The 14,735-nt window shown below is 41.5% G+C and overlaps 1 protein-coding gene across 13 annotated transcripts in view; it reads right to left on the bottom strand.

Annotated features, from left to right (window-relative positions):
* LTBP1 (latent transforming growth factor beta binding protein 1) overlaps positions 1 to 14,735 on the bottom strand; it is a 187,018-nt gene that overhangs the window by 13,520 nt on the left and 158,763 nt on the right. For all 13 annotated transcript variants that reach the window (XM_081905343.1, XM_081905338.1, XM_081905346.1 and 10 more), the window contains 4 exons: positions 14,424 to 14,510; positions 10,647 to 10,775; positions 6,791 to 6,931; positions 5,728 to 5,898 (listed from right to left, as the gene is read on the bottom strand). In XM_081905343.1, the coding sequence (XP_081761469.1) occupies positions 5,728 to 5,898; positions 6,791 to 6,931; positions 10,647 to 10,775; positions 14,424 to 14,510 (528 nt within the window). The remainder of the gene's footprint in view (positions 1 to 5,727; positions 5,899 to 6,790; positions 6,932 to 10,646; positions 10,776 to 14,423; positions 14,511 to 14,735) is intronic.

Consider the following 14,735-nt stretch of genomic DNA (forward strand, 5'->3'; position numbering starts at 1 on the left):
GACTTGAAACCTAAACTCCAAGTATTTTGTGCCAGTATTTCAGCCTACAGTACTGGCATGAGTTTGCAGTTTCAGAAGTGTGTCAGATGGCACCTCTCATTCCAATTATTTATATGGCTTAAATCATCTGCCAACCTCTCACTCACTATTTATGTGAATGTATGTTTTGTCTTAATATGAATCAGAAACACCCCCCCCCCCATCTCTTTTATGATTGCTGGGAGTTTTACCTTCTCTTCATCCCCACATAAATCAATCATCCTGATAATATTTTCACAGAATTGTAGAGTTTCAGATATTCTTTTCTTCAGGTTATTGATTTGCTTTCCAGTGCTACAACTTTAAAATGCAGACTGTCAAAATATCCCCAGAATGAAATGCACACAAAAATTTGAAGCCAGCTTCAAAAGTAGGTTATTCTAACTATTTTGGAAAAAGACAGACAATAGTAACTTTACTCAGAGTCATAATGTGGATTTTTAAATGTGCATCGCTTGCATCTCTGAGTACAAGAAAATTCTGATTTAAAAACCAACTGCATAGCACAGAAACAGAAAACAGCATGTTCTTTGGTAAAAGCAGAAATGTGTTGCTACAAGCACAACATAATCATCTAAATACTCTGTTTCCCCTGTTTTCTGTAACCATATGTTCAATATATTTATGGAAATAAACATGAAGTTCCAGTAGTAAATCAGGCCCCATCAATTTATTAGATTTATATCTAAGATTGTAATATGGCGTAAGTCTAGTTTTCCCAGACAGGACTTGAACCTATGACCTACTGGTTGAGAGGTGTGAAAGTTTCCTCCTGGGCCAACATAATCACTTCTTATGTTCTTAAACACTAAACCTTGAAGGGCAAATGATTCTTTCATACACAATTCAGTTCTGGTTTTCTTGGAAAATTTCTCCAAAATGGTAAATGTTTTTAAGGTGTAGACTGCAGATATATAAGCTAATTACCTACTGAGCCCCTGCATTCCACTGTACTGCATTCTGAATCACATATGGAAAACTACAGGCGACCAAAAATGAAACAAGAACGTTAATTGCTTGGCATCCACTTGTAGTTCACAATCGAAATTGGGGCAAGTTGTGTTTGTTCTATTTATCTATCCATAAACACCACATATTACTTATATAAAATTTTGAAGTGTAATCTACAGATCCTATGTGCCAATGTAACATGCCACCCCTGTGCCAGCAAACCAGGACAGCTAGGGAATGCATACAGGATCTGTGGTACCATGTGGGTTCTGTCCTTGGTTATTTTAGTTCAGTGTAGTTCAGTGCAGTGCACCAACTAAAATTTGGCTTAGTGTATCATTTGAACCCTCCTTAACAGTGACCTGTTGCCAAAAAACAAATTTTGGCTGCAGTTCGTGATTAAAGAGGAGAGTGCTTAACATGATCCTGAGTTTGGATGGCATGCAAAGCCAAACTTTGGCTTAGCTGCTGGACCACACTGAGCTAAAAGAACCAAGGAAGAGCAAAGTGGCTGTGATCACCACCTTGGGAGCCAGCACTTTCCTCCATTTGCTTAGCACCATATGCAAATACAGCCCTTATTTTAAAAATGATGTGTGTCTTTTGTCCCACTTGTCCTTCCATTCAGCCACTTATGGAAGTCACTTAGAAGTAACAGGGCAGCACTCCCCCTCCAGATACAGGTTGTCAGTTATGATGATGATGATGATTTGAATTTATATATACTGCCCTACACTCAGTTATGATTTTGCTAGATTGCCTGACATTTCTTTTTATGGAATAGCTCAAGGAGCAGCTCAAGCAGAAGCAGAAGCAGAAGCAGAAGTAGTAGTAGTAGAATTCGGATTTGATATCCCACTTTATCACTACCCTAAGGAGTCTTAATGGAGCAGGAACCGGCAAGCCACTCCAGTATTCCTGCCAAGAAAACCCCATGGACAGAAGACAGGAGTGCCTGGCATGCTCTGGTCCATGGGGTCACGAAGAGTCGGACACGACTAAACAACAACAACAAAAGGAGTCTCAAAGTGGCTAACAATCTCCTTTTCCCTTCCTCCCCCAAAACTAACACTCTGTGAGGTGAGTGAGGCTGAGAGACTTCAGAGATGTGTGACTAGCCCAAGGTCGTGCAGCAGCTGCATGTGAAGGAGCGGAGACGTGAACCCAGTTCACCAGATTATGAGTCTACCACTCTTAACCGCTACACCACACTGGTGGGAGTTGGAGGTGCTGCATTACAGGAGTACAAGGAGATGGCTGCTCATCTCCATGGCTTTGGGGCTGTGGGGTCCATTCTGTCTCCTATGCTATTTAGCATCTATATGAAATCATTGGGTGACATCATCCAGGGATTTGGAGCATGGTGCCCCCAGTGTGTTGGTAACACTCAGCTCTGTATCTCCATTCCATCAGAATAAGGAGAGGCTCTGAAAGTGCTGGACAGTCGTCCGAAAGCAATGATGTACTGGATGAAGGTCAATAAAATAAGGCTGAATTCTGATAAGATGGAAGTGTTGTGGGTGGGTGGCTCCCATATCTACTCATCAGATGTACAATTTTCAATGGGAGGAGTTGCATTCCCTCTGAAGTGTGGGAGTACTCTGGGATTTCAAGTCATCACTAAAGCCTTCTGTGGCTAGGAGAGCTTATGCTCATGTTAGGCTGATGAACTAGCTAAGGCTTTTCCTGGACCAGGAGAGCCTGGTCTCAGTTCTCCATACTCTCTTGCATAAACTACTGTAATGCATTATATGTGGGGCTGATATAACTGGATAAATATAAACTGAATAAATAACAACAACATAAACATTAGGCTACAACAGCGATGCATTAACGTGCTTTTTGATACAAGAATCAGTCCTGGAAAACAATGTTCCTTTCTAAAATAAAAAATACCACCATCTACTTTAGCTGACACAAATTTACAGAAAATACCAGCCGTCCTGCTTGAGATGAAATGAAAGAGAGGTGGTTTATACAGTTCATTATTAAAACATCCGATTCACACAGAATCCGCTGATCGCTGGAAATTCAAGTGACTTCCAATAAACAACCTCAGCTTTGCTTGATTTCAAACACTGTGATGTGGTAGCTGGCAAGTGATGCCTGAAGCTGAGTTTTGACAATAGAATCTAAATAATCAATCAAAAATGTAAAACTCATAAAAGGCCATGAAGGAATTCCTTCCAATGGAAAATGTTTTGTTGCATTAAATACGGAGTTTTTATTAGGAAAATGTTTTAAAATCTTCTAGCCAGCCGCAGTATCGAAACCAGAAGCCACGCATGCACCATATTCCTGTTTGGATTTTTATAACACCCCATTTCCACCTCCCACCTGGCCCATCCTGGCAACACTCAGTGAAACTGAAAACACAGCTTGCTGGATTGTGTGGAGAAAAGTTGCTGGAATGTGGGGTGGTTTTTTTTGTTTTTGTTTTAAAGGACAAATCAGCTTAAAATAGTGCAGATGACTGAGACTTTCTAGATTAGGAGAAGTCAATATTGTGCCCTTCAGATGCTGTTGGATTAACACTCCCATCAGCCTTAACCATTTGCCATGCTGGCTGAAGCTGATGGGAGATGGAGTCAAACAAACATCTGGGCGTACCACGATGGCTACATCCGTCTTCCATATGAGAGTCTTAAATTGAAGATCTCAGTGAATGCCATGAATAAGGGCACCTACGCACAACAGAGACAATTAGAAGCAGGAAATTGAATAATTATATAACATGCCGAAGCTCTGCAGGGCATACAATAGCTATTCATCTGATCTGCCATGGAAAACAACTTCCTTCCCTTAAACTCTTCCTTAAGGAGCCACTCAGAGAAAGCAAGAAACAAATTCAGTATACATTTGCCGTTTTAACTCGATGGGCAGTTTGCAGAAGATGGATTTCAGAGGGGTTATTTAAATTACCGAAAGGTTAGCCACATATTAGCCAAATATTTGCAGCACTCTCTAAAAGCATGATGTTATGCCAACAATGCAGCAGCATTCTATAAAGAAATGGGCTAGCACAAAGATTTCTAATATTTCAAGAAAATATTAGAGGAAAATATTACCAAGGACAAAAATGTCTTACACAGATCTGGCTTTGGCATTCCAACCCTATGCAGGCTTACTCAGAATTAAGTCTCACAGAGTTCAATGGGGCTAATTCCCTAAGATAAGGATGGGGAACTTGTGGCTCACTGTATGTTGCTTGACTCCCACTCCAATCAGCCCCATCCAGCATGGTCAGTAGTCAGGGGGGATGGAAACTGCAGTCCAGCAACATCTGGTAGGCACCATGTTGACTACCTCCACTTTAGAAAATATCACTACAGTGGTACCTCGGGTTACACATTGCTTCAGGTTACAGACTCCGCTAACCCAGAAATAGTACCTTGGGCTAAGAACTTTGCTTCAGGATGAGAACAGAAATCGCACGGCGGCAGCGGGAGGCCCCATTAGCTAAAGTGGTGCTTCAGGTTAAGAACAGTTTCAGGTTAAGAACGGACCTCCAGAACGAATTAAGTACTTAACCCGAGGTACCACTGTATACATCTCTGTATTATCCCACCATTATGTTATTTAGTGTTGGAGAATATGCTTTATTACATATACTGCCTTTACTCCGCCCTCTCAGAAGCTAAAATATTGGCAACCACCACAATGTTAGGTGAGTTCACATATTCACACCACTAGAATCAATCACCATGTTGTAAGTCTCTATGGATTTGTTGTCACAACTCAAAGCAGTTTATAAAATTTATTATATGAGAAAATATTACCACCCACAGGGTGACAATTCCCCACCACTCTCCTGTGAGTTAGTCATGTTTTTAAATGCAGCCTTACATGGTAAAACTGACATACTATTACAGAAAATGCATCATTCATTTTCAGTTGTAGGATTTCCCATGGATTTATTAAAGTTTTAGCACATGAGACAGAAATGAGTAACTTTACAGAACGCTGAAGGAATGGTACCCTATTGAAATGAATCATATAAACTCACATTGGCTTGGGTTCCATAGAAGACGCAAAGTGACTCAGTGCACTTCCAGACTATTACTTCTTTTTGGGGGGAGGGGGGTCAATCACACTCTGGCAAGTTCTGGCTGTGCAATTAAAGATGATTTGGAGTTCTTGCGAAACAAACCCACTTCCCCCAAAAGACCAGACTCTCCAATGAGGAAAGTGAAAAGAAAACAGACAGAAAAGTGTGGGATAATGCCTGCTTTGATGCAACATCAGCTGCATAGCCACCATACATTCAAAGCACATCTAAAGCACCCCCTAGAGAATCCTGGGAACTGGAGTTTACCCCTCACAGAGCCACAATTCCCAGCACCCTGGACCAACTACAGTTCACATGATTTTTGGAGTGGGGGAGAGAAGGGATGTGCTTTAAATGCCTGGTGTGAATGCAGTCAATTGTCTAGCTTCCCTGTAAACAAATCAGAGTGAACATGCATTAAACAGCCAACATCATCTAACCTCTACACAAATAAATTAGGCTGAATGCTGATGAAACAGATTGCCTGGAAGAGACCTCCGTAGCAGTTTTCACAGGTTCAAAGAATGTGTGGGGAACATGTGGAAAGGGTGCAGTGTCAGACACACCAATGTTACCCCCTGTGTCCCTGTCCTTCCTGCAGTGAAGTGGGCAGATCCAAAGAGGGAATATACAGTTTCTGTGAATGATTTGTCATGAAAAATTCCTCAGGTCACTAGGAGATGCCTTACCTGAGTCCTTCATGGGGCACAGGGCACACTGCATGCCCCACGCCTCCCCGTATAAACAACAGCACTCCGTGTAAGTGGTTTGCTTTCCAACAAGAGGCCGGCTACAAACAAAATCATCACTCAGATGTTGCCAGCAAAGATCCTGGTAGACATCTGTTTCTTCAGTTTGTTCTGAAGCAGAAGGCAGAGAAACGTGATCAGTACGACGCCTGCACTGTGTTAAAAGAAAAATCAGTACAGCCCACCGTGTTCAAGACTTACATTGCAAGAGCTCCATTTTCCTGAAAATAAAGAGATCATTTTTCTAATGTTGTGCACACCCCCCCCCCCCCGCTAACAATGTAATTTAAATCAGTTCAGAACATAAGTGACTGTTCTATCCTAAATCCTGTCTCAGACACTGGCCAATTCCAGATGCTTCAGGTGAAATCTACCCAGCAGCACTGGAAAGCCACAGACCATAGAGGAGGAGCCTGTACTAAAGCTCCACCTCATGCTAAGCTTAACCCAGTTTTAAACAAGAAAACAAAGGGCTAATGCTAGTGTAGAGAGGAGCCATAGCTTGGGCTCTTCCTCATGATCAGAAAAGCTTGGAGGACATGAACCAAACCAAACCTCTGCCCGGACACTGAGGTCCAGCACCAAGGGCCTTCTGCTGGTTCTCTCGCTACGAGAAGCCAAGTTACAGGGAACCAGGCAGAGGGCCTTCTCGGTAGTGGCTCCCGCCCTGTGGAACACCCTCCCACCAGATGTCAAAGAGAAAAATAACTACCAAACTTTTAGAAGACATCTGAAGGCAGCCCTGTTTAGGGAAGCTTTTAATGTTTAATAGGTTATTATATTTTAGTGTTTTGTTGGAAGCCGCCCAGAGTGGCTGGGGAAACCCAGCCAGATGGACGGGGTATAAATAATTAATAATAATAATAATAATAATAATAATAATAATAATAATAATAATTCTAGAAAGGAATCAGTTTAAAGAAAACCCTATTCAATCCTGCCTGGTTGTGGTTTTTACTTGTTCTTGAACCTTTTCACTAGCAATGCATGCAATAAGGCATACCGCTAGACCCTGCTGGTCTGATGCATCGCTTTTCTGTGGAATCCAGAACCATTGGGTGTGTACAGAAACAGCTGTAAGATCCTTCAGTGTTGACGCACTGGCCATCAATGCAACTGTTGGGGTCTTGACATTCATCCGTATCTTTTAAAAATGAAAATGAAGAACATAGCAAACAAATTATCAGTGTCTTGCAATCCGGCTTAGGAAATAAAGCATTTTCATTGTGGAAAATAACTGATTCTGCAGTGCTCTCTCTCTTAAATTTAACATATATCTAAATCAGGATTGGCAAGAGCCCAAAGGAAGGAACTATGAAACAGAGAACATCTTCCTTGTCTTCTTCATGCACTAATCATGCACAGGCTAGAAAGCTGCAGAACACAATAGATTGTGTTGCTCTGATCTATTGGCAAGCAGGTTTCGGACAAACTCCACCCACGTTCTTTTTGTAGACAACAGGAGGCTTCTCACCACAGTGTATCAAAAGCTGCCCAATCTTTGCAAAAATACAGAAACCGACTTGCTACTTCTCAGCTCTATCCCTGTCTACTCATTTTACAGAGAAGCAACTTTAAAGGAAATATAAATGGCTTTACATCAGGAAAGTAAAGTTATTTGGGCCCAAGGTGATTGAGTATCTTACTGTGGTTTCCTTTCATTACATTATTCCACACAGAATGGTTTTCTGTTTAAACTGCTAAAGTGAAGGTCGTGACTAGGAATAATTTCAGTCAAATGGCAAAAGTGAATTAGTAGGCAGTTCAGTAGACTGGAAGAACATTTATGATCATCAAGAGTGTGAATTACTATTCCATATTGCATATCAACTACTGGTGGGGGGGTGTGTTTTTTTGGTGGGGGGGAAGAATAATCGTGCTTTAAAAATACCCATTTCCTCAAATTGATCTTTAAAAAAACAACAACCCCCAAAAAACCAAACAAACCAAAAAACATTTGCCAGAGATGAGTCCAATAATGTCCTCATGTATAAAGAACAGAGGGCTAGGCTATACATAGCTCTTGTAGAGATGTACAGATAGATAGAATAATGTCCATGTAAAACCAGTTAGAAACTAAGGATATGCTGAGTTCCCAAAGGATTAGCAACTTGCTTCAAACTCTGCCAGTTTCTTGGCACTCTTGCCAAGATTTTAGAGCTGTGCACAAATGGCCTGCCAAAAATATCTACTCTATTTGTGGCCAGAAAAATTTTGGCTAGGGGGTTGGGAGAAGGATTCCATCAATTTTTTTTTTCCAGGGGCAGGAGAAATCCCCCAAAAGCTTCTCAAGGGTGATGTTCTCCATGAGCAATAGCAGACCTTAATTTGTTTGTCCTAAGGGTGATATTATATATATATATATATATATATATATATATATATATATATATATATGTGTGTGTGTGTGTGTGTGTGTGTGTGTTTGTGTAAGTGGTAGAAGCAACAATTGTGCTGGCAACATAGTCACATTTTGCATATTTCACAGTGTCTTCCTTGGGCATTGCAGGGTTGAAATGGTGCCCCCCACCCACACACAAACAAAGATATAAAACAATGAACAATATTTGGAGAAAATTCTGCAAGTGGCCTTTTTCTTTTAAGTGGGTGAAAGAAAGGAAAAACTCAGAAATGTCCCAAGGATGAAAATGTCTTCCAAGAAATTCTGCCTCATCTCTACAAGACCTGTGTGTTTCCTAAGAACCAATGGTGCCTGGTCCATCAGGGCAGATAGGACCTTGCACTGCCAGCTTCACCAGCCACCGCCTGCCTTCTTAGGGTAGCACTGGATGTCTCCTGCCTCCTCCTTAGTCTTTGGTTGCTCTTGTAGAACTAAGCAGGGAGGAGGATGGGAAGAATTCATGGGCTCCGGCTCCACCAACCGTTGGCCTCTTTGCCTTCTCCCCTACCAGCTCCAGTGGGCACTAGCTACCACTGCTAAGAATGTAAGATGAGTTGTGATGGAACAGAACAGCATTCTGCTTCCCAGAGTAGCCAACAGATCCCACTTGGAAGTTTACATGCAGCACATGATGGCACCAGTTCTACCCCTGATGTCCTTTCCCAACAACTGGTCCTCATGAGATATATTCTTTCTGAACGTCCAGGTAGCATATAGCAACTATAACTAGCAGCCAGTGATATACCTCTCCCCCACAAATTTGTCCAACCCTTTAAAAAAGCCTATGTTAGTGGCGAACACTGCATCTTCTGGCACAGTATTCCAGAACTCTGCTCTGTGTAGAGAAGGCTCAGCGAGAAACCTACCAAAGTATGGCCACGTGCCGCTGCTGCATTTCTGACTGTGGATATATGATAGTCAATGGCAGGGAAGCTCACTACCTGGAAGCTGCTGAGCAGCAACCTAAGGGGACGGGGGATCTACACCATGAAAAATAGACATGCCTGGGAGGCAGGGAGTAGTTGATGAATACATACATTGAGCTTTAAATTCTAGTTTATTAATGAATTTGCTACAGTTGTTTTTCACAGGGTAATGCCTGAAGGCACATGAAACCACCGCCTAGGTGAAGCTATGCAGGTTTGGGTCTGGTCAGTGCCTGGATGAGTGACTGCCATGGTATTACATGGGCACCACTTTTGATTCTGTGATGGAAGAAAGGTGGGATTATAAACGTATCAACAAAATAAAAGGAATTTCTTTGGGAGCTGCTGAGAGGAAATGGGTTATAAGTCCCTGCTTTCTGCACTGCATGCTTGGAACTGCCTTCCAGTACACTGATATACCACCACCTTTTTACTGCCTCCAAATCCCTCCTTAAACTTTACCTTTTCCATGAAGCCCCCCAATCAAAGCCCTCCTCAAAATTTACCTTCTCCATGAAGCCTATGACACAACCTTGCCAACAAAGGTCCGTATAATTAAAGCTATGGTTTTCCCAGTAGTGATGTATGGAAGTGAGAGCTGGACCATAAAGAAAGCTGATCGCCGAAGAATTGATGCTTTTGAATTATGGTGCTGGAGGAGACTCTTGAGAGTCCCATGGACTGCAAGAAGATCAAACCTATCCATTCTTAAGGAAATCAGCCCTGAGTGCTCACTGGAAGGACAGATCCTGAAGCTGAGGCTTCAATATTTTGGCCACCTCATGAGAAGAGAAGACTCCCTGGAAAAGACTCTGATGTTGGGAAAGATTGAGGGCACAAGGAGAAGGGGACAACAGAGGATGAGATGGTTGGACAGTGTTCTCGAAGCTACGAACATGAGTTTGACCAAACTGCGGGAGGCAGTGGAGGACAGGAGTGCCTGGTGTGCTCTGGTCCATGGGGTCACGAAGAGTCGGACACGACTGAACAACAAAACAACAACAACATGACACAACTTGCTAGTTCCTATGTCACAGTGTACTTCCCCCTGCTAAACTTGCAACTGAAGCAATCACACATTGTTTTGCTCTTTGCTCCTGATTCCACTTCCCTCCTTTTCTTCTGTATCAAATTTTAGCTTGTATGCTTTTGGGGGCAGACAACATAAAGTGCCACAAACACTAGTGGCACTATACGAAAATAAAGAAACAAACAATTGGAGAGAGGAGAAACATCTAAATGAGAAACATCAATGTGAACTGGATTGCACCCAGATATGAAGCCAGAGCAATTTCTGCAACCACAACTACATTCCTTCCAGCCACTGCAATCAAGCAAATTGCTCCTAGTCATATACAGCCCAATACACAAAGTACTCAGGCACTGTTTCGAAGGATTACATGGAGAAAATAATCAGCAAGCTTTCATGTGTGAATAGTTTGTAAGAGCAAGCAAGAATTAAAATCTCATTCCCCAGTGCTGGTTGGCAAATGTAGAGAGTAAGGGGACATGGTAACAGTTTGTATACTTACCAAAGCACTGAAGTTTTACAGGATCATAGTATGTGCCTTGTTTGCAGTAGCACTCATAGCCTGGCTGTGTGTTTAAACAGAAGCCGTTCTTACATATTTCTTGCCCAAAGAGCTGACATTCATCAGCATCTGTGGAAAAATGATAATGGCATGATTAGTTGGAAGTCCATCATGGCCATTTCAGTTGAATATGAATTTTTAGTCTTTCTTGCCAGGATACGCACACACAGAGGAGCAAAAAGAATGGAGAAAACTTTGATTCTACCATTTGATTCTACCATTTATCAGCCAAAATATTTAACTAGAGGCGTAGCAGGGTGTAAAGTACTTTTAATAAAGCTACTACTGGGATAAACTGCATTTTCTTCAAGGAAAAGAAACAACCTGGAAGGCATAATCCCTCTTTGAACTATTACTAACTAGTCAGGGTAAGCCACATTGTTAAAAAGAAAATCATGAGCTACAATAGATCATTCCAGAGGAAGATTTGGAACAGTACCTGAACTCTTGCTCAATTCACTAGAAAGTTTACACACAATCTGGGTGTGGCATTGCACAATCCTGCCCCTGGAATCTATGTGCATATACCCTATTTTAACATTACATCCCATGCTTGAATGCCAGGCAGACTTAGTGGAGCAGGCATGCATGGAAGGGGCAGTCAACGGAAAAGGACTCAAAAACAGGCACCCTCACAGATGAGCAGACTATGTATTTTAAGCCCATTGAGAGGGTACATAGGAAATACATTTAACAGCTAATTAAGAGTATGAACTCTTAAATCATAAGCAGCTCCAATTCAGATGGCTCTACAGAAGGGGTAGCTTTGGTGCTTACTCAAGCATGTGATATATATATATATATATAGCTTTGGTAAACATGGCTTGAATTTCAGAACAGTGCTGAAGCCTGTATGGAACTACACAATATTTTGATATATTGTGAATTGCCTTCAGATTTCAAGTTTTAACAACAACAATAACTGTGCCATCACTTTATCATGCAATAACCATTTCCTGATCTTATGTGTATTTTCAGATTTACAGTTGCGGATATAGGTGCACCCAGTTGTATAGGTCTGTGCCAAATATTGAGAGAATGTTTAGCATCAGTGATACATCAGATCCCCCCCCCCCCCCGTTAGTGCTCATGGCTTGGGCTAAGATAAAACTGCGGCTGCCATCAGCATATGTGCTTCTTCTCGTACGTCAGGCACATTGCTATTTATTTAGCAAGTATACACTAATCACACTTAACTAGTCTGAGCGTGCTCTGCTTTAACTGTCACACTGAGACTGCACACACAATCTTATTTCCATGTGTGATCAGAGTTGTGATCCGTGAGCTGCTTTTCAAGAGCATTGTTGCTGATGCCAATGTGACTTCTCTGAAGTTAGTGCTCTAAGGAGGGCTGCCTTCGTCAAGTACTTCACCATACCTTCACCCTCAGTAACTACTTTCATGCTCTCTGCTTATGTTGGCTAAGGGAACACCCTGATTTTGTGCCCCTTCTTCTTGCTCCTGTGTTGTGTCTGATTTAAAATCCTGCTGAGAATTAACGATTTGTTTTTGGCGCCTGCTCTGGAGATTCCAGCGATGGTGGCTTCCTCCACACAGGCATAACTATAAATTTTGCTGCACAGAGTTCTGAAGGTACTTATCACTCTGGTATCTGGGGGCTTTTTGACATAACTTAAACTGACAGACAGACATTTCCACAAACTTAAGAGAAAATTGCTCTGCAGTTGAAATGCCTTGCACAAAAGAAAGATCATACTTAGCAGACAGCATGCAAAATGAATATTAGTGGTTTAAATCACATTTTATAGAAAAATATACTTTTGGCACATAAAACTTTAGTTTTATGAATTATTTCATATCCATTTTTTTGCTGGATTTGGAATTTATTTCTTTTCCTAGCCTTGTTTCTTTCCCCATGTATTTATTGCACTATTTCCTCAAAATCAGGCTAGGGTCACTCAAGGCAAATACAATCTGGGTCAAATCACTCAGGTGTGAGCCCATTGCTCTGAATGGAATTTTTCTCCATTTATATCATGGCAACAATAGATGTTATGCCAAGAAAGGAATGTTTTGTATCTGCTGAACAGCTCTAAAAGGTAAAAATCCTAAAATACTGACTGCTCCAGAAAGGATGAATTGGCTATACAAATATTTTTGCAGCCACTCTTCCAGAAATGGAGCAGCTTTCAAAGAAAAGAAATTATATGAAAACTTGACACCCATACTACCAAAATAAGGACTTTAGAAAAGTATATATATCTGAAGGATAGCACATCCAGGCTAGTTGAAGTTGAATGATATAGCTGAAAGAAGAAATGGAGAATTCTAAAGAGAACCAAAGATACTCATGCTAATAAAGAAAGGCAGGTGAAAACAAAAAGGAAAACGGGAATGGAATTTCTGGATGACCTGATTAAACAGTCCAACTGGTTCCAGCTGGAGCAATGGAAGGTTGGCCTGTTCATATCATCAGAATTTAAAATAAATTTTCAGCAGCACCAAACTAGCACCACATCACATGCTATCACAAACCTTTTAGTCTTATTATATGGGAGTTGCAGGCAGATACTTCTGACTAGACATGAACAGGTTGCTGCTATAGGTGTAATCACCTATTCCATGGAACAAGGAGTTCAGTTTCTTTGAATTCTATGAGACTTACTCCAGGTAAGTGTGCACTGGACTACAGACTTAGACTGCAATCCTAAAAACACTTATCTAGAAGTAGGTCTCATTGAACTCAAAGGGACTTACTTTCAAGTAGTCATGCACAGGATTGTGCTGTTACAGTTTAGGACAGGCTTCCTCAAACTCGGCCCTCCAATGTTTTTGGCCTACAACTCCCATGATCTCTAGCTAGTAGGACCAGTGGTCAGGGATGATGGGAACTGTAGTCTCAAAACATCTGGAGGGCTGAGTTTGAGGAAGCCTGGTTTAGGATGAGGTTGCCAGAACATTTGTTAACCTACAAGTCATCTATATTAAGGTCGAATACCCACTGACTTTCATAGGAACTGTAGCCTAACACCTAGCTTTCAGCTGCTGTTTGTACATCATTTGCATCTTTGCAAGCCCACCCCTAAATCTCATTGAAGTCAGAGGTCAAGCCCCCCCCTCAGCAGATGCTCTTTTCAAAGTATTTTTGAAAAGTTATTTAAGGTTCAGATGAGGAAGCTGCCTTATACCAAGCCAGAACAACTGAACCATCTGGCTCAGTATCATCTAAACTGACTTGCAGTAGCTGTCTAGGTTTTCAGACAGGGGTCTCTCCCATCTCTTCCTGGATATGCTGGGGATTGAACCCTGGATCTTTTGAATGCAAAGCATGTGCTCTACCTACTGAGGGCACAGCCCTTCCCATTCAGGAAGAAGGAAACAGGAAGGCTTCAATTGTCCACCAGCAGCCCAGTCTGACCGGCTATATGACAACCATGATGGCATTGGGTTCCCTGTCTGATCCCTAGCCAGCTGGTACCACACAGTGAAGAAACCCTTTCAAATACAAAATGAATTTGCAGCAGTGAAAGGAAGCAATGGTCATAAATAGAAGTGACAAAGTGCAATGTAGAAATTGATTGTAGGTGTTTCCACCTATCCCCACCCAAAGGAGCAATTTTTCGTAAAATCAAACAAACAAACCTCATAAACATTTGGCAGACCGCTACACCAAAACAGACTTTAAATGAGCGCTGGTATCTTTTAGGCATGCTGAAACACTAATATATAATTCAAATCTGTATAACTGGAGCTGACCTTTGTAGTTCTGTGTAACAGCTCCATAAGATGAATCTTCAGAAGGTATGTATCCTTTCCCTTCAGGGCACAGTTCAGTAAACTCAGCTAGCAGGAAGATAAACCAAGAATCCAATTAGAAATGTATTCACACATCACAGTGTGAAACACAACAGATGCAATATCTTAAAACAGCACTCTCATGTTCTAATGCATCATTTCTCATTTTGTAAGTTTTCCTTTCTCATATTACACATTTTTAGGAAAAAAATGGACAATGATATTCAGCTATGGCCATGGCTCATAAGACTGGTAAATGTTCCAGAGCAACTA

Source organism: Podarcis melisellensis, assembly GCF_964234715.1.
Source record: "Podarcis melisellensis genome assembly, chromosome: 3".
In the NCBI taxonomy this organism is placed as follows: Eukaryota; Metazoa; Chordata; class Lepidosauria; order Squamata; family Lacertidae; genus Podarcis; species Podarcis melisellensis.